The sequence below is a fragment of the Crotalus tigris genome, unplaced genomic scaffold, assembly GCF_016545835.1.
Source record: "Crotalus tigris isolate CLP2741 ecotype Arizona unplaced genomic scaffold, ASM1654583v1 scf7180000017975.10810073628:1450386, whole genome shotgun sequence".
NCBI classification, from domain to species: domain Eukaryota; kingdom Metazoa; phylum Chordata; class Lepidosauria; order Squamata; family Viperidae; genus Crotalus; species Crotalus tigris.
In genome coordinates this window covers 114,405-134,336 of record NW_024096754.1, presented here as the reverse complement: position 1 = coordinate 134,336, position 19,932 = coordinate 114,405, and the positions used below count along the sequence as shown (strand labels likewise).

The following is a 19,932-nucleotide window of genomic DNA, read 5'->3' as shown; positions in this document are numbered from 1 at the left end:
CTTCTTAAAAACCTCCAGTGATGCAGAAACTTCTAACAGGAAGCTGTTTCGCTGGCTGTCCTCACCGTTAAGAAGTTTCTCCTTAATTCCAGGTCTTCTCCTTAGATGAGTTTCCATCCGTTGCTCCTTGTCCTGCCTTCTGGTGATTTGGAGAAGAGGTGGACCCCCTTTTTTTCTGTGGCAGCCCCTTAAAAACGAGAGACTGCTATCATTGTCACCCCTGGTCCTTCTTATCATTAGACTAGACCACAGGTCGGCAACCTGCGGCTCCGGAGTCGCATGTGGCTCTTTGAGCCTTCCCCTGCGGCTCCCAGCCTCCTCTGCCATTTGTAGAGAGAGACAGAGACAGAGAGAGGCAATTGCGCTTCCCTGCTTCTCTGTCTCTCTGTCTCTCTCTCTCTCTGTGTGTGTGTGTGTAAAAGAGAGTGCACTCACACTGTTCTCCGAGGAGCTGAAAAGCTTATTGGGTGGGGCTCCTCCCTTTGCTGCGTCTCTGCAGGAAGCAGGAAGGGCAGGAGAGAGCTAGCTAGCCCAGCTATGCTGACTCAGGAATTCTGGGAGTTGAGGTCCATGAGTCATAAAAGAGCGAGGTTGCCTACCCCTGAGCTTGTTGGAGAACAGCTTGAAGCCAGCTTGCCAGGTGAGCAGCAGATAGGAGAGAGGGAGAGAGGGGGGAAAGAAAGAGAGAGAGAGGAAAGAGAGAGAGAGAAAGAAAGAGTGGGGGAAGAGGACTGGCAGACCAAGGGCAGATAGGGAGGGAGAGAGACAGAGAGAGACCCTTTTGACATCTAAAATGAAGATAACACTACATATATCCTTTTTTACCTGTGTGTGTATGTGTGTATACACACACACACACAGACACACACACACACACACACCTATAATAAAGGTAAAAAATGATATATGCAGTGTTATCTTCATTTTAGATATCAAAAGGGTTTTGTGGCTCCCAGTGTTTTGTTTTCAGTGGGAAACGGGCCCAAGTGGCTCTTTGAGTGTTTTGGGTTGCCTACCCCTGGACTAGACCTACCCAATTCCTGCGACCGTTCTACATTTTAGCCGCCAGCCCCTTAACCATCTTCGTACGTAGGTCCACGTGAGCCAGCCACAAATTAAAAGTCACGTCCTGTCCCAAGGAGGCTGGAGGAACAAGGTGGGTTCACTCCAGGCCGATCAAAGGGAACGGCCAGCCTTTTTGCTGTTTCTGGCTGATCCCCCTTGGATGGAAGAGGAGAAGACACTGCTGGCCGGCCTGGGGTTCAACTCCACGTCCTGAGCATGCGGCGTTTTTCTCGGACGCTGCACATGCCGGTCCAGCTCATGAGGTGTGCCTGTGGCCAGGCGCTCGGAGACACCACCTCATCGGCTATATTGAGCTCTGAAGACCAAAATGTGGGCCCGGAGCCAGATTGTGGACAAGACTGTCCACCACGGAAGGAGGACGAAGATGGCCACTGGGCTGAATCTCCCCTTTTTCTGGACATGCACGGCAATGACACTTCTCAACTTACAACAATTTATTTAATTTATTTATTTAATGGCCGTTCAAAGTTACGTTGGCACTGAAAAAAAAGGGACTTAGGACCGTTTCCCACACTTTACGCGCATCCCGCAAGGTCACGCGATCAAAATTCAGACACTTGGCAACCGATTCATGCTTACGACGGTCGTGGTGTCCCGGGGGCGGGTGTATCACATGATCTCCTTTTGCGACCTTCTGACAAAGCCAGTTTCACTTAACAGTGCGTCATTAACTCAACCCCTGTGGCCATTGACTTAAGGAATGTCGTAAAAACGGGACAAAACTGACTTCAGCAAAAGTCTCCCTTTGCAGCGGAAAGATTGGTCTCGATTGCCGTCACAAGCCGAGGACGGCCTGTCCTTGACGTTCCCAAATGTCATTCATTCATTTATTTATTCGGTTTCTACAGACGCCCGAGGATTCTAGTTACGCCGAAGTCAGGAAAACGAGTAAAACGGATGCAATGAAAACGGGATCAAAAACTTTGTCCAAGGGGCTGAATTTTCCGTTTTGATCCCTGTTTGAAATAATTCCCACGCATGAAGTTGTGTATGTGTCCTTGCTTGCCGCTCACGCAGAACTGTCCCCTTTTCCCCACCCCCTATCGCTGGTCCACAAAGCCAGAAAGCTCGGGGAATGTTGTCATAAAGCCGTGGTGGCGAACCTATGGCACGCGTGCCGCAGGTGGCATGCAGAGCCCTCTCTGTGGGCACGTGCGCCAACGCCCCAGTCCTAGGCCTTCAGCTGGGTTTTATAAAACCTTTTCGCTTTAGGCCTCCGCCGCCGTGTGCAAAAAAAAAAGGTTCAATTAATTAATCAATTTCAACTTCTCACGGGAAAAAAAATCTCACAAAGTTGGAATTGATTGATTGAACTTTTTAGTCCCACCCAGTCTGCTGTTATCACCACAGCCATGCCCAGCCAATTGGCCCCGCCCACCCAATTGGCCCCACCCACCCATCACCCGACGATACATGTGGGTTTTGGGTTGCAGTTTGGGCACTCGGTCTCTAAAAGGTTCGCCATCACTGTCATAAAGTCTTTGCTCCTTCCAGAAACTTGACCGCCTCTTCGTTCCTTTTGTGTGTTTGTTACTCAAGGGGATCCGAATTCAGACCTTTGGCAACTGGCATGTACTTAGGACGGTTGCGGTGTCCCGGGATCCGACAATTCCCCTTCTGCGACTTTCTGATCCGCCAAGTCAAGCAAGCAGGATTCTCTTATCAACTGTGGGACTCATTTAACAGCTGCGGCGATTCGCTTAAAACAATGGTGGTGAGAACGGTCGTAAAATGGGGCAAAACTCACTTAACCAATGTTCCACTTAGCAACGGAAATTTGGGGCCAGAAATCGAGGACTCCCTATATTTAGCCCTTATTGCATACAGATAGTCCTCAACTTACAGTCACCCATCTAGCGACTGTAGTTGCAATGTCAGTGAAAACAGTGACTTAGGACTCACACTTACGACGGTCGCAGCATCCCCATCATCCTGCGATCAAATTTCAGATGCTCGGCAACTGGCATGCATTAGGACGGTTGCAGCATTCTGGGGGGGTGTGTCACGTGATCCCCATTTGCAAGCTTCCCAGCTAGCTTCTGACGAGCAAAGTCAGTGGGGGAAGCCAGATTCGCTTAACAACCCACACGATTCATTTAACAACGGCAGGGATTTGCTTAAGAACCGTGGTCAAAACGGGTCCTAAAATCGGGCCCGCCTTGCTAAACCGACTTATTCCGTTTTTGTCATAATTCGAGGACTTAACCGTACGGCAAAAGCGGTCGGTCCTCGCTCGTTTCCTGCTCGATTTCCCAACTAAAAACAGGCCTGTCGAAAACTAAATTTCTCTCTTCTGCGATCGGACTCCCGTCTTTTCCTTATGCAATACTTGCAGCTCGCATCTGTCACTGCCTGTTTGGAAAAAGCACGGAAGTAGTGGGATTTTTGGCGTGCCCCCCCCCCCAGAAACAATGTGGAAGCCAGCTGGACGGGCAGCCCAACTTCTTCGACATGTGTGAAGCGATTGTGCCCTTCAGAAGACCTCTGCAGCTGGGAGTCGGTTGTTACGAGGTCCTGGACTGGCAGCAGCGGGATGCTTGCCTGGTGTTTGAACAGCTGGAAAGGACCCCAACATCTGCCCCCGAGAAGGCCTGGCTTTATTGTTCTCCAGGGAGAGGCTGGCTGGGTAGGAAAAGAGTCTCTGCTCTGTGTCGGCCTTGGCCCACGCTCCGGAAGGCAAGCTCAAGATCCAGAAGGATCTTGGCAGGACTCGAACACGGGGCCCCGCTGGACAAAGTGAAATTCAGCGGAGAGAAAAGTCAGGTTCTACAGGTAGTCCTCGACTTACGACGGCAGTAAAGCCCAACATTTCTCTTGTGAGCGAGATGGAGGTTAAGTCAACTGTGCCCCATTCTTGCCTCTGCTCAGAATAGCAGAATAATAGCAGAGTCAGAAGGGACCTTGGAGGTCTTCTAGTCTAACCTCCTGCTTTATACCATTCCAGACAAATGACTGTCCAGTCTTTTCTTAAAGATTTCCAGTGTTGGAGCATTCACAAGCTTCTGGAGGCAGGTTGTTCCACTGGTCAATTGTTCTCACTGTCGGGAAGTTTCTCCTTAGTTCTAGGTTGCTTCTCTCCTTGATTGGTTTCCATCCGTTGCTTCTCGTCCTGCCTTCAGGAGCTTTGGAGAACAGCTTGACTCCTTCTTCTTTGGGGCAGCCCCTGAGATACTGGAAGACTGCTATCCTATCCCCCCTCGTCCTTCTCTTCGTTAAACTAGACATGCCCAATTCCTGCAGCCGCTCCAGTCTGCAGACTCTTTTCAATTGCCAGAGTCCCGGTTGAGAGACGGGCAGTCACAGCTGGAATCTGAGTACAGGGTGACTGCCAAGCTGGTACCGCTTGGGAAGAGCGGGCATGGCTGTCCGCCAGGCCTCCTCTGACTTGGCAGGTTATTAATAGAGACCCCCATCCCCCCGTTGCTCTCCAACCATCCAGGCCTGCAGGTCTGCAGCTCAGCAAAGGCTGGAGCCTGCACCTTCTCAGCCCGGATCCTGGTCTGGTCTGGGAAGGGCCTGGGCAGCTTTGTGTCAAGAATAGAAGAGAACAGAATAGAATATTAAAATATAGAATAGAACAATAAAGAGTAGAGTAGAGTAGAGTAGAGTAGAGTAGAGTAGAGTAGAGTATAGAGTAGAATAGAATAGAATAGAATAGAATAGAATAGAATAGAATAGAATAGAATAGAATAGAATAGAATTAGAATAGAATAGAATAGAATAGAGTAGAGTAGAATAGAATAGGAATAATGAATAGAATAGAATAGAATCGGAATAATGAATAGAATAGAGTAGAATAGAATAGAATAATAGAATAGAATTAGAATAGAGTAGAGTAGAATAGAATAGAATAGGAATAATGAATAGAATAGAATAAAATAGAATAGAATAGAAATAATGAAGAATAGAATAGAATAGAATAGAATAGAATAGGAATAATGAAGAATAGAATAGAATAATAGGATAGAATAGAATAGAATAGAATAGAATAGAATTAGAATAGAATAGAATAGAGTAGAGTAGAATAGAATAGAATAGGAATAATGAATAGAATAGAATAGAATCGGAATAATGAATAGAATAGAGTAGAATAGAATAGAATAATAGAATAGAATTAGAATAGAGTAGAGTAGAATAGAATAGAATAGGAATAATGAATAGAATAGAATAAAATAGAATAGAATAGAAATAATGAAGAATAGAATAGAATAGAATAGAATAGAATAGAATAGAATAGAATAGAGCGGAGTAGAGCAGAGCAGAACAGAACAGAGCAGAATAGAATCTGGAAGGGATCTTGGAGGTCATCTAGTCCAGCCCCCTGCTCAGGCAGGAAACCCTATACCATTTCAGACAAATGGCTGTCCAGTCTCTTCTTAAAAACCTCCAGTGTTGGAACTTCTGGAGGCAGGTTGTTCCACTGACTAATTGTTCTCACTGTCAGGAAATTTCTCCTTAGTTCCAGGTTGCTTCTCTCCCTGATGAGTTTCCATCCGTTGCTTCTTGTCCTGCCTGCAGGCGCTTCGGAGAATAGCTTCACCCCCTCTTCCTTGGGGCAGCCCCTCAAATATTGCAGCACTTCTATCACATCCCCCCAATCTTTCTTTTCATGAAACTAGCCCTACCAGCAATTCCAGCAACCGTTCCTTGTATGTTTTAGCCTCCAGGCCGCTGATCATCTTTGTGGCTCTTCTCTGCCCACCTTGTCTTCCAGAGAGGATATTCCAGGCGGGAGGGTGGGGGGACGACGCTGGGAGGCTCCCACTTTCTGTACCATTAGTCCTCGACTTACATCCACACTTGGGCCAGGTGAGGCCCGGATGCTGCGACGGTCCTCATGACGGGCCGGTTGCCAAGTGCCCCACGTTTGACCATGCGACCTTGTTGGATACTGCGACGGCCGTCCGCGCGAGGACTGGTGGCCCGTTAACTTTTGTCAGGGCTGCTGTAACTTTGAGCCAGGGGGTTGGACTGGATGACCTCCGTGGTCCCCTTCCGACTCTTGTTATTTTGCTATTTGGTTGTGGGTGCTCCATCCCTGGAGGCTTCAAGAAGAGACCGGACAGCCGTTTGTCTGGAATGGTAGAGAGGGGTCTCCTGCGCGAGCCGGGGGTTGGACTAGATGACCTCTGAGGCCCCTTCCAGCTCCAGATTGATTGATTGATTGATTGACTGTGAGGTGGGGGACGAGATGGGAAATGCAGAGACCGTGTTGGTCTTCTTTCCCCTTTGCAGAACGGGACCCCTTACTCCACCTGGCCTTGGTCCAGCCTGGGCGTCTGACGAGAAGGGTTATTTCTATCGAGGCAGATGCCCGCTGACTGTTAGAAGCTGCCCGAAGCTTTTCTCGGCCAGCAAAAGGGAGAGGCTGTGCAGAGCGACCCACACACACACATTCCCTGCATGTGCACACCGTTGTGTACAGACAGGCACCCTCGCCGGCTGCTCTTAGGGAAGGGACAAGCGAAAAATGGGAGCCATATTAGTCTAGTCACGTGGTTAAGGCACCAACCTGGAAAGCGGGAGACGGTGAGTTCTAGTCCTGCCTTAGGCATGGAAGTTGGCTGGCTGTCTTTGGGCCAATCGCCGGGAGGTGGTGAGTTCTAGTCCCGACTTAGAATGTGTGAAAGCCAGCTGGGTGACTTTGAGCCAATTACCAGGAGACGGGGAGTTCTAGTTCTGTCTTAGGCACGGGAGTCATTTGGGTGACTTTGGGCCAATCACCAGGAGTCAGGGAGTTCTAGTCCCGCCTTAGTCACAGAAGACTGCTAGGTGACTTTGGACCAATCACCAGGAGTCAGGGAGTTCTAGTCCCGCCTCAGGCGTGAAAGCCGGCTGTAGAAATATCAACAACAGGAATACATTAATAGAGAAATAAATAATAGCAATATAAATAATAGAAGCAATAGGAATAATGCAAATAGAAAAAAAAATATTAGAAAGAATAGAGAGAATAGAAATTACAGAAACAGAAAGAACAGAAGGAACAGAGACAACAGAAAGGATGGGAAAATAAATGACAGAAAGAATAAAAGAGAAAGTCCGAAACGGTATATCCCAGTGATGGTGAACCTTTTAGAGCAGTGGTTCTCAACCTTTTTAATGCCGCGACCCCCAACTGATTGTAAGTCGAGGACTACTCAACTGCTGCAGCACCGTTTGCAGAATGGGACTTTCGGTGGGCTCAGCAGGGCAGAGACAGCCTGGACAATTCCTATTGGCTTTTGAAAGCCTATAGACTCTATTCAAGAAAGTCTCTTCTATTGGCTTTCAAAAGCCAATAGAAGAAAAGCGAGTAGCACAGCTAAGGAAAAGGGGGAAAAAATGGCGGACTGCGTTGTTTGGCGACCCCCGTGAAATGGTCGTTCGACCCCAAATGGGGTCCCGACCCACAGGTGGAGAACCACTGTTTTAGAGACCAAGGGCCCAAACTGCAACCCAAAACCCATTTATGCATCATCAGATGCCGAGTGGGTGTGGCCCATTGGGTGGGCGTGGCCCATTGGGTGGGCATGGCTGCAGTGGTCACAGCAGACTGGGTGGGACTAAAAAGTTCAATCAATCAATTCCAACTTTGCAAGATCTTTTTTTCCCCCCCCCGCGAGAAGTTGAAATTGATTGATTGATTGATTGAACCTTTTTTTTTTTTTTTTGCACACGGCGGCAGAGGCCTAAAGCGAAAAGGTTTTATAAAACCCAGCTGAAGGCCTAGGACTGGGGCGATGGCGCACGTGCCCACAGAGAGGACTCTGAGTGCCGCCTCTGGCACCCGTGTCCTAGGTTCGCCACCACTGGTATATAGGCTTTTCTGCCTTGGCACGAGAGGTTGGACTAGAAGACCTCCCGAGGTCCCTTCCAACTCTTGTTATTCTCTTCTTTTCCGTAAAATAACAATAGGAAGAATAGAAAGGACAGAAATGGGAAGAAGAAGAATAGAGAAGTGCAAATAATAGAAAGAATGGAGGCAATAGAAATAAATAGAAACGGAAAGAATAGGAATGGGGGGAAAAAATAGAAATTATTTGTCCTATGGAGAAGCCGCCCGTCTTGCTCATAAATGAAGCAGAAATAGCAACCTGCCAGCTCAGGAGGTCTGTCCTAGCAAAGACTGACTCACACATAGGGGTGTGTGTGTGTGCTGTGTGCGTGTGTGTGTGTGTGTGTCTGTCTGTCTGTCTGTCTGTCTCTCTCTCTCTCTCTCTCTGTATGTGTGTGTTCCTGCTGCCCCCCTGGATGGGTCTCTCTCTCTCTCTCTCTCTCCCCCCCCCCGTGCAACTGCTCCGGGGGGGGGGGGGGAAAGGTCAATTCTCTCATGGAGATTCCTGGGAAAGGACTCACACATGAACCCCTGCTGGGCCAGTTTCCTAGGCCTGTCCTTGAGAGAGGAGGGTCTTCGGAGGGAGCCCAGCCGGGTCAGCAAAAGGGCAGAAGGGCTGGCGTGGCTGGGTGTCCCCCCCAGCCGTGAGTAAGACGGGCAAAGGAGCTCCTGAGTTCGCCAGCAGATCGCTGTGGCTTGCGGTGTCCTACTACTATTAGACACCGAACGGTAACGTTGCCCTTTGGAGAGAGCTGAATCACACACCCTCTTTACTCCGTCCTCGGTTGGTACCTGTAGTTGCTGCTACTACTATTCCTGGAGGAGCTGTCATTCCCGCGAGGGCCCGGAGGAACCTATTTCTGCAGGGTTGATGCAGGCCGGGCCTCGCGCCAGGCCTTCCAGAACTGGCTGAAGGAAAGATCAAGAGAGATGCCGATGACCTCGTCACCAGCATTGGCCCATCTTTTGAGTCATCCATTTCTCTAGCTTTAGTAAAGCTTTTTGACCCTCTGCCAAGATGCCGGAGGAGTGAGAATGCAGAATAACAAGAGCTGGAAGGGACCTTGGAGGTCTTCTAGTCTAGCCCCCTGCTCTAGCAGGAGAACCTTTGCCATCTCAGACAGGTTACCGTCCAGCCTCTTCTTAAAAACCTCCTGTGATGAAGCGCCCACGATTTCTGGTGGCAAGCTGTTCCACTGGTTGATTGTCCTCACTGTCAGGAAGTTTCTCCTTCATTCCAGGTTGCTTCTCTCCTTGACCAGTTTCCAACCGTTGTTTCTCGTCCTTCCCTCTGGTGCTCTGGTGAACAACGTGACCCCCCTCTTCTTTGGGGCAACCCCTCAAATACCAGAATAATGCTATCCGGTCTCCCCTATTTGTTCATTTCTTTAGACTAGCGGCCCAGTGTTTCCCAAACTTGACAATTTTAAGGCATGTGGACTTCAACTCCCAGAAAAAATCCACAGCCAGCATTGCTGGCTGTGGAATTCTGGGAGTTGAAGTCCACATGCCTTAAAATTGTCAAGTTTGGAAAACACTGGACTAGCCAAACCCAAGTCGCGCAGCCGTTCTTCGTATATTTTAGTCTCCAGGCCTTTAATCATCTTAGTTGCTCTTCTCCGAATTTTTTCCAGACTCTCAACATCTTTTTTGTGATACGGGGACCAAAACTGGCTGCAGCATTCCAGGTGTGGCCTCACTAGGGTTTCATAAAACTTCTTGTCCTGCCTTCGGGTGCTTTGCGGAATAGCTTGATCCCCCCCCTCCTTTGGGACAATACTGGAAGGCTGACCCTAGCCCTCCTCTTCATTAGACTAGAGCAGGGGTCTCCAAATCTGGCAACTTTAAGACGCGTGCATTTCAACTCCCCAAAATCCCCCAGCCTCCATGTTACTTTGTGGTAAGCTGGCCGGACAATAAATGTTATAAATAAATTATAAAATAAATACCTAATCTTCCTTCGTCCTCCTCATTTTCCACACAACAATAAGCCTGTGAGGTGCTTTGGGCTGAGAGAGAGAATCGCCCAGCTGTCTTTCACGGCTAAGGCGGAACTAGAACTCACCACCTCCCGTTGATTAGTTCAAAGTCACCCAGCTGGCTTTCAGGCCTAAGGCGGGACTAGAACTCACCGTCTCCTGGTGATTGGCCCAAAGTCACCCAGCTGGTTTTCCTGGCTAAGGCGGGACTAGAACTCACCGTCTCCTGGTGATTGGCCCAAAGTCACCCAGCTGGTTTTCATGACTAAGGCGGGACTAGAACTCACAGTCTCCTGGTGATTGGCCCAAAGTCACCCAGCTGGTTTTCATGGCTAAGGCGGGACTAGAACTCACCGTCTCCTGGTGATTGGCCCAAAGTCACCCAGTCGGCTTTTCTGCCTAAGGCGGGACTAGAACTCACCGTCTCCTGGTGATTGGCCCAAAGTCACCCAGCTGGTTTTCATGGCTAAGGCGGGACTAGAACTCACCGTCTCCTGGTGATTGGCCCAAAGTCACCCAGCTGGTTTTCCTGGCTAAGGCGTGACTAGAACTCACCGTCTCCTGGTGATTGGCCCAAAGTCACCCAGCTGGTTTTCATGGCTAAGGCGGGACTAGAACTCACCGTCTCCTGGTGATTGGCCCAAAGTCACCCAGCTGGTTTTCATGGCTAAGGCGGGACTAGAACTCACTGTCTCCTGGTGATTGGCCCAAAGTCACCCAGTCGGCTTTTCTGCCTAACGCGGGACTAGAACTCACCGTCTCCTGGTGATTGGCCCAAAGTCACCCAGCTGGCTGAGGAATTCTGGGAGTTGAAGGGCCAAGTTTGAAGACCCCTGGGATATACTATACTGCATTATACTATACTGTACTGTACTACACTACACACGCTATATTCAGTAAATTAAATAAAGATTGCACAGACTGATTATAAACAGTAATAGGACACCGTTGCCAAAATGATTCACTGGAACATCTGTAAAAAGGACCGCGGGCCAGTAATGAAGATGTAGTGAGAACATAAAAGTTGAAAAAGCAGCAAAATGAGCAAATTAAAATGTTGGGGGATTTCCAAACTGCTAAAGTCTTGTCTCATCACACACCAGATGTAGCTATGCTTGAAAAGAAAACCATGTGGATAGTTGATGTGGCCACACTAGAAGAAAGAGAATTGGAGAAGTATAAAAATCTGAAAATCTGAAAAGTGGTTTTGGGGAGATTGGATGCCAAAGCAAAAAAAAATCTTGCCTGGCACGTAGAAAATCTGGCCATTAACATTTTAATCTGTCAATTGCAAAATGAATGGAAACTAGCCAAGGAGAGAAACAACTTGGAATTAAGGAGAAACTTCCTAAAAGTGAAGACAATAAACCAGTGGAACAGCTTGCCACTGGAAGTCGTGGGAGTTTCATCACTGGAGGTTTTTAAGAAGAGATTGGACAGCCATTTGTCTGGAATGATGTAGGGTCTCTTGCCTGAGCAGGGGGTTGGACTAGAAGACCTCCAAGGTCCCTTCCAAGTCACTTTTTTCCAGTGTTGCTGTAACTTCAAACAGCCACTAAATGGACCGTTGTAAGTTGAGGGCTGCCTCTACTGCGCTGACACATTACACAATTTAAAATTCTTGGAAAGGACTTGATGCTTATGAAGGCCAACAGCAGCTACACAACTGGCAGCTGTGATTTCACATTATTGTGTATATAATGATAAAATAATAATGCCTTGGGCGCAATCCCAAAAACCTCTGGCGCACCCTTGGAATCCCACAGGCCTTGACCAACCCCATTGGTCAATTGCGAAAGGCAGCTTGACTTGGAAGAGCTGATATCCTGCACGGATACTTTTCATCCCATCCAATGTCCACGTCTGGTCATCCCAAGCCCTTGGGAAGGATAGGTAGATAAAAATGCCAAATAAAGTCTAAACATCTGGCTGACTGTGAAACACACCATACCATTAATAGTGATAGGCACCTTCTTGGGTGCAATCCCAAAACATCTGGTTCATCTCTTGATCGGCATTGACAAGTTCCCCATCAGTCAATTGCAACAGGCAGCTGTGCTCCAAACAGCTGACATCCTGGGATGGGAACTTTAATTCCATCAAACTTCCACATCTGGCTACCCCAGGTCCTTGGGAAGGACTCGACGGGTGGACAAAAATGCCCAATCTAACCTGAACATCTGGATGACTCTGCAACTAACCATAACACTAATATCGGCACTGACAAAATCCCCATCGGTCAATTGCAACAGGCAGCTATGCTCCGAACAGCTGACATCCTGCGATGAGACCTTTAACTCCACCAAACTTCCACATCTGGCTAGAGGTAAAAAAAATGCCAACTCCAGTTTAAACATCTGGCTGGCTGTGAACAACCCCAAGGACGGAAATTGATAAGACTTTTTATTTGGGGGGGGGCGGCTTTAAGTTTTTAAATCCCAGCTCAGGCTGCTGCCTCTGGAGAATTGGGAGCGCTGTTCACCCCCCCCCCCCATTCCACCCCCGAACTGTTGACACGTTTGGAAAACCCTTCAATCATCCTTCATCCATCCAGGTCAAGAGTGAACATTCAGAAATGACACGTCAATCAACAATCCGGGCAGGGCCCCCTTCCAGCTGGTTTTCCAGGGCTGCTTTGGGAGGGCACCCCCTTGGCAGGAAACCCACGTTTTGGAAAGCCATAGAGGGTGCCCCCAACCCTTTTTTTGGGCACCCCCCAACCCTTTTTTTCTCCCCCAGCCAAAGCCCGGCACGTTTCCCCCCCTCTTCACACATTAAAAAAAGACAATCTCCCAGTCACCAACCTTCCTTTCGCGGAGGGTGGAAATTAAAAATAGCAGCTGAGATACCCCTGGCGTTCCGGCCTGCGGAAGGGGAGGGGAGGGTGGGCAGCCAGGGGGGGCCTCTTGTGCGGGAGGGGGGGCGGATTTGCTTCGGGTGGAGCCAATCCCCGCCGCTTGCTATCCATAGCGGCCAATCCGGAGCGCTGGGATTATCTGGCCGGGAGGGGGGCGCGTTGCAAAGCAACTTCGCCCCATCCCTTACTTGTCGATGGGTCCCGGGGCGCGCAGGCATTCCTCGCAGTCCTTCCTCCTGACGTGGGCCGGGGGGGGGACGGGGGGGGGCGAGGAGGGCGGCGGAGCCTTTTAAAAAACCCCTCCTTCCACCCGGACCTTCCACTTTTGAATGACCCAAGCGAAGTCCGGACACACCCTCCCGAGCCCTCGCCTGCGCCTTTCGTCGGCCCGGGGACGCAAAGCAACCAAGCCGAGCCGAGAGACCAGAGGGGACCCCCCCCTCCGTTGCCCGCCCCCTCCTCTTTTAAGACTCCCGCAGACAAAGAAGCCGGCAGCCCAGCCCCGGCCCAGCCCGGCTCGGCTCAGCTCAGCTCGACTCGGCCCTCTCCAGCTGGTGAAGTTCTTTGCGCCTTTGGGGACACTTTTTGGAGACTTGGCGCGCGCAAAGCTGCGGCGGAGGTTTTTTTTTTTGTGCGAAGCCGGCAGAGAAGCAGGAAAGTGGAACCCTCCCCCCCTGACCCCCCTCCCCACTCAGGCCGGCCCAGGGGCTGACCGCTTTCACTTTTGATCACTTTCACTCTTAAGCCGGGCACTTTCCCCTCTCCAAAGCCACTTGCCTCTTTTCTTCTCCTTCCCCCCCCCCCAAATCGCACGTTCGGATCGCGCGCCACCCCCCACCCCCGAGCTTGCCGAAACCCCGCCATGAACAGCAACAGCTACTACGAGCAGCCCCCGCAGGGCTACTACCAGCCGGCTGAGGAAGCGCAAGAGGAGATGCCGGCCACGGAGAAAGACCTGGCGGAAGATGCGCCCTGGAAGAAGATCCAGCAGAACACCTTCACCCGCTGGTGCAACGAGCACCTGAAGTGCATGCACAAGCGCATCGGCGACCTGCAGAAAGACCTGAGCGACGGGCTGAAGCTGATCGGCCTCCTGGAGGTGCTCAGCCAGAAGAAGATGTACCGCAAGTATCACGCGCGCCCCAACTTCAGGCAGATGAAGCTGGAGAACGTCTCCGTGGCTCTGGAGTTCCTCGACCGCGAACACATCAAGCTGGTCTCCATCGGTGAGTTCCCCCGCGAGGGCGGGGGAGGGGGGGTTTGAGGAGGGGGCAACGCCGCCGGGGTGGACCCCCCCCTCCCCCCTGCCTGGGGTGGGGAAGAAGGGGAACCAGACAGGAGCAAGGGAGGGAGTAGAAGAAGGGGTCGTAAGTGTGTGTGTAGGGTGGGGGGCTGTGCCAAGACGGGGGGGGGGTCACAGAATCCGGACTGGCCAACTGGCCACTGCCCACTCGCCCTGGCCATTGAGGCACAGCAACTCACCGCCACCAATTCCACAAGTCCATTTCATGATTGAAAAAAACGTCTTTTCACTTTTGTCGTTTCCCGCTTTCCTTCCATCCTCTTTTGGGCATCCTTATCTTGACTGCGTTTATTCCATTTTGGGGTATCTCTGAATTGTCCCGTGGCGGATTCGGTCAGAGTGAGGGGTCTGGAGGTGAATTGGTGGTGGGGTGAGGTCAGTTGGCCTCAGGGAGTTGTACTACAGACCCTCTTGAGTCATCCAGGGGGAACTTCAGCTGGGTTGGTGTGTGTGTGTGTGGGGGGGGGGTACAGCCAGGTCAGCGAAAGGCAGTCTGGTGCCGGCTCAGGAGGTGTGGATGTGATTGGGTGGGTGGGTGGGGGGCTCAGGACGGTTTGATATGATAGGGGAGATTTGTGTGGGTGCCCACCCGGACTGCTCCTCCCCTGCTGATTTGAAGTAATAATAATAATAGTAGTAAAGTTGGAAGGAACCTTGGAGGTCATCTAGTCCAACCCCCTGCTCGGGCAGGAAACCCTACACCATTTCGGACAAGTGGCTGTCCAGTCTCTTCTTAAAAACTTCCAGTGTTGGAGCATTCACCGCTTCTGGTGGCAAGCTGTTCCACTGATTAATTGTTCTCACAGTCAGGAAGTTTCTCCTTAGTTCTAGGTTGCTTCTCTCCTTGATTAGTTTCCACCCGTTGCTTCTTGTCCTTCTTGTCCTGGTTCTATGTTGCCTGTAAACCCAGGTTTAGCTGGTTGTGTGAAGGTGGCCTGCCCAGAAAGGGGGCCAACCACCGGAATGGGGGTGGGTGGGGAGCACTTGGCTGGGTTTGTGGGGAGGGTCAGCAAGAGGCACTCTGGGTCCAGCTCAGGAGGTGTGGATGTGATTGTGTGGCCATTGGGGGTGCCCAGCTGGACTGCCCACCCAGGCTGATTTGAAGTGGATCTCTGTTTCCTGCAAACCCAGGTGCGACTGGTTGTGTGAAGGCATCCTTCTCGGAAAAAAGGACTGCTACGGGGATGGGGTGGGTGGGTGAGGAGTTCTGGCAGGATCAGTGGTGTGATTGGATAGGCAATCCTCAACTTACGGCAGTTCCTTTCGTGATCGTTCAAAGTTACAACAGCATTGAAAAAGCGACTTATGACCGTTGTTCCACGCTTACGACCGTGGTAGCGTGCCCATCATCACGGGATCCAAATTCAGACACCGGTTGACTGACTCACATTTATGATGGTCGTAGTGCCTGTGCTCAACCTTCTGGCAAGCAATGTCCATGGGGAAGACAGATTCACCAAACAGCACTGTTACTAATTTAACTAGTAATAATAATAATAATAATGATGATGATGATGATGATAAAGTTGGAAGGGACCTTGGAGGTCATCTAGTCCAACCCCCTGCTCAGGCAGGAAACCCTATACCATTTCGGACAAATGGCTGTCCAGTTTCTTCCTAAAAACGTCCAGTGTTGGAGCATTCACCGCTTCTGGAGGCAGGCTGTTCCACTGGTTAATTGTTCTAACTGTCAGGAAGACAGTGTGGTGATTCGTTTCACAGCCGTGTCAAGGAAGGTTGCAAAATGGAGCAAAAACCTGCCAAACAACTGTCTGGTTTAGCAAGGGACATTTTGGTCTTATGTTGCGGTCGTCAGCCGGGGATTACTCGTAGCTCTGCCTTTAGCCCGCGTGCCTGGCTGAGGAATTCTGGGAGTTGAAATCCAGAAGTCCTAAAAGGGCCAAGTTTGAAGACCCCTGCTTTAGCACAAAGGAGAAGGTGCCTGCGCAAAACCCGAACGAGCCCTGGGCGTGTTACGGGCAGCCTCTATCAGCCTCTGCCACCCCCCCAAATCCCCCCCCTTGCCAAAAGAGCCCTAGATCAGATGCTGGGATTCTCTCTGGGGTTCCAGCTGTCTCTCTGGCAGCTGTTCTTGGACAACCTCTGACTGGGTGCCAGCTTCCCAGGTTACACAGAATGCTTCTTAGTCATGGCTGAAATGTGTTAATCAGCAGCCTCTTTGGAGACAGCTGTGGGCCTTGATGGGTGCTGGCAGCTGGAGATGCCGGGGTTCTTGGGCCAGCTTGACAGGAGGTGTGTGGGAAACGCCTCCCTCCGGCTTTGGCTCAAGCAGGCTGCGTTAACCAGAGAGCGGCTGTGGGGTTTGCCCCATAGAGGAGCGACAAACGGGGGGGGGGGGGACTGGTTGGTCTCTCTGAGCTGGGTGGTTTTCTTGCAGACGTTTCATGACCCAACTAGGGAACAGCATCAGTGCTAGAAGGGAGTGGAAAGGAGAAGGAAGGAAGGAAGGAAGGAAGGAAGGAAGGAAGGAAGGAAGGAAGGAAGGAAGGAAGGAAGGAAGGAAGGAAGGAAGGACTGTGGGGTCCTTGATTCTCTCTGAGCTGGGTGGCTTTTTTGCAGACGTTTCATGACCCAACTAGGGAACAGCATCAGTGCTAGAAAGGAGTAGAAAGGAGAAGGAAGGAAGGAAGGAAGGAAGGAAGGAAGGAAGGAAGGAAGGAAGGAAGGAAGGAAGGAAGGAAGGAAGGAAGGAAGGAAGGAAGGACTGACTGTGGGGTCCTTGATTCTCTCTGAGCTGGGTGGTCTTTTTGCAGACGTTTCATGACCCAACTAGGGAACAGCATCAGTGCTAGAAAGGAGGAGGAGGAGGAGGAGGAGGAGGAGGAGGAGGAGGAGGAGGAGGAGGAGGAGGACTGTGGGGTCCCTGGTGCTCTCCAGGCTGGGTGGTTTGCTTGCAGATGTTTCATGACCCAACTAGGGAACATCATCAGGGCTAGAAGAGAGGTGGAGGAAGAGGAGGATAGTGGAGTCCTTGGTGCTCTCTGAGCTGGGTAGTTTTCTTGCAGACCTTTTATGACCCAACTAGGGAACATCATCAGTGTGAGAAAGGAGGAGGCTTGCAAGGAGGACGGATGCTGCAATAGTTGTAAGTCACTGTTATAGTTTGGAACGCCTGCAAGTTGAGGACTAGCCGTAGTGGAAATGAACCCAATAGTGAGCAAACTTGCCATTTGTCTTAAAGGCAGGGGTGGGCAACTATGGCGACTTGTGGACTTCAACTCCCAGAATGCCTGAGCCATCCCTAAAGGGGCCATCCAGCCATGCTGGCTCTGGAATTCTGGGAGTGGAAGTCCACAAGTCATCAAGTCGTCATAGTTGCCCCCCCCATGCATAAAGGCCATTTGGGGTCCAATCTTAAGCAAAGAGATGAGAGTATTTCCCCTCCCCCCCTTGTATCTCCCAGTTGTGCTTAATTCTGAAAAGAGTGGTGGTTTCCTAATTATCTTTTTTTGGGGGGGGGATGTGATGAAGGATGTTTTACTTTTGGGGAAGTTAGGAGGCTCTGCACCAGAGAGTCCATCTATTTGGCCATCTTCTCTGGGGGATGCAGAGTTTCAGTCGGAAAAGAGCTGGAAGGGACCTTGGAGGTCATCTAGTCCAACCCCTCGCTCAAGCTGGGGACCCTAAACTGTTCTGTCTGATCTCTTCTTAAAAGCTTCCAGTGTTGGGGCACCCAAGGAAGGGGCCAATCAGCTCCAATAATTTGGTGGGGCTGAATGCAGGCCCCCTTTGCCAGAAATGGGACCGCCATTTGCCTGAAATGGTATAGGGTTTCCTGCCTAAGCAGGGGTTGGACTAGAGGACCTCCAAGGTCCCTTCCAGCATTATTATTATGGATCATCGCACAGTCAGCCAGATGTTCAGACTGGATTTGGCATTTTGTCTACCTATTGAGTCCTTACCCAGGACCTGGGATAGGCAGATGTGGATGTTTGATGGTATTACAGATCTCGTCACAGGATGGAAGCAGTTCCTAATAAGGCCGCCTTTTGCAATTGACTAATAGCGAATTTGTCAATGCCAATGGTGTTCTATTATTATAATTATAATTATAATTATAATTATTATTATTATTATTATTATTATTATCCTGTTGAATTTACCTAGGTTCTAAATGCACCCAACACATTCTCACAGCCTACATAACCTGTTGAACTAACTTAGGTTCTAAATGCACCCAGCACCACAAATCCCACAATAGCCAACAATGGACGCTGGTTAGTTTAGGTTTCAGAGTGCTGGCTGCATTTAGAACTTAGATTAATTCAACAGGTTAAGCCACATTCTCACAGCTACTTAAACTGTTGAATTAACCTAGGTTCTAAATGCACCCAGTACCACGAATCCCAAACTAGCCAACAATGGACGCTGGTTAGTTTAGGATTCAGAGTGCTGGCTGCATTCAGAACCTAGATTAATTCAGCAGGTTAAGCCACATTCTCACAGCTACTTAAACTGTTGAATTAACCTAGGTTCTAAATGCACCCAGCACCACAAATCCCAAACTAGCCAACAATGGACGCTGGTTAGTTTAGGATTCAGAGTGCTGGCTGCATTCAGAACCTAGATTAATTCAGCAGATTAAGCCACATTCTCACAGCTACTTAACCTGTTGAATTAACCTAGGTTCTAAATGCACCCAGCACCACAAATCCCAAACTAGCCAACAATGGATGCTGGTTAGTTTAGGATTCAGAGTGCTGGCTGCATTCAGAACCTAGATTAATTCAACAGGTTAAGCAGGGTGTGAGAATGAGGGTTCGGTGGCTGTGCTTGGTGGGAGAGCAACCGGGATTTGGGCTTTCTGTGCTGCAAAGCTGTTTTTCAGCCCTGGTTTAAACGAGGAGCATTAATATTTCCTTTCCAAGCTGTAGGTCTGTAGCAAAAAGAGACGTTCCCCAACACATCCACCCTGTTTTCTCCAGGGGCAGATGACCTTGCACTGCACCAAAAATTGAAATTACAGGCAACTCAGAGCTGGCCACCCCTTTGAGAAATATATGTATATTTTTCCCAAGACCTTTGGAATTTTCCAAGGTTGCTATAGAAATGTCAGCTTTGCTGGCTACTTTTGGGAAGCGCCGGTCGAGTCACGCCGGAGAAACGCTGGCCAAATTCTGCTTTGTTTTCTGCTTTGTTATTTTTAAAATCCTGATGTTCCAGCAAGGATGGAGGAAAGCATCCGAAGCTTTTAACAAAAGAAAAAAAAAAAAAAGGGGGGGGGGGAAGCAGCTGGAGTCATCCAGAAAGCAGGATGCAAATTTTCCACCCTTGATTCTCTTCCGTTGAATTCCACCCTTGTAAATTTGTTTTTCCTCACTTTTAAAACCCACAACGGCAATTCGAACTCCGAATCGGTTCCTCTTTGGGGCAAAACTGTCTTCTAGGATGGGGGCATCCCCTTAACTCGAGGGATGTCCAGATAGTCCTCCACGTACGACGGCTGGCTTAGCAACCGTTCGAACTTACAGCAGCCTCAAAAAAGTTTTTCACACTGACAACCGTGGCGGCATCAAAATTCAGATGCTTCGCAACTGACTCGTCTTGATGACGGTTTGCAGCGTCCCCCCCAGGGGTCACACGATTCCCCCTTTGGCGACTTCCTGACAAACAAAATCGATGGGGGGGGAGCTGGATTCTCTTAACGACCGGGTTACTAGCTTAACAACGGCAGCGATCTGCTTAACGATCGTGGCTAGAAAGGTGATAAAACGGGGCAAAACTCACGCAACAAGTTGTCTTGCTTAGCAACGAGAATTTTGGGGCTCAATTGTGGCTGTACGTAGAGGAATACCTGCATCGCCCTACTGTGCTGTCAGTCTGCATGGCTCAATTTTTTGAATAAAAGAGCCAGGCTGTAGGAGAGGAA

At 49.9% G+C, this 19,932-nt stretch overlaps 1 protein-coding gene across 4 annotated transcripts in view; it reads left to right on the top strand.

Annotated features, from left to right (window-relative positions):
- Positions 1–13,081: 13,081 nt before the first annotated feature.
- The window catches only part of FLNC (filamin C), a 95,887-nt gene continuing 89,036 nt past the window's right edge, over positions 13,082–19,932 (top strand). For 3 of the 4 annotated variants that reach the window (XM_039345698.1, XM_039345700.1, XM_039345699.1), the window contains exon 1: positions 13,082–13,965. In XM_039345698.1, coding sequence (XP_039201632.1) covers positions 13,602–13,965 — 364 coding nt within the window. In that variant the 5' untranslated portion in view covers positions 13,082–13,601. The remainder of the gene's footprint in view (positions 13,966–19,932) is intronic. The other variant, XM_039345701.1, reaches the window with a different exon arrangement.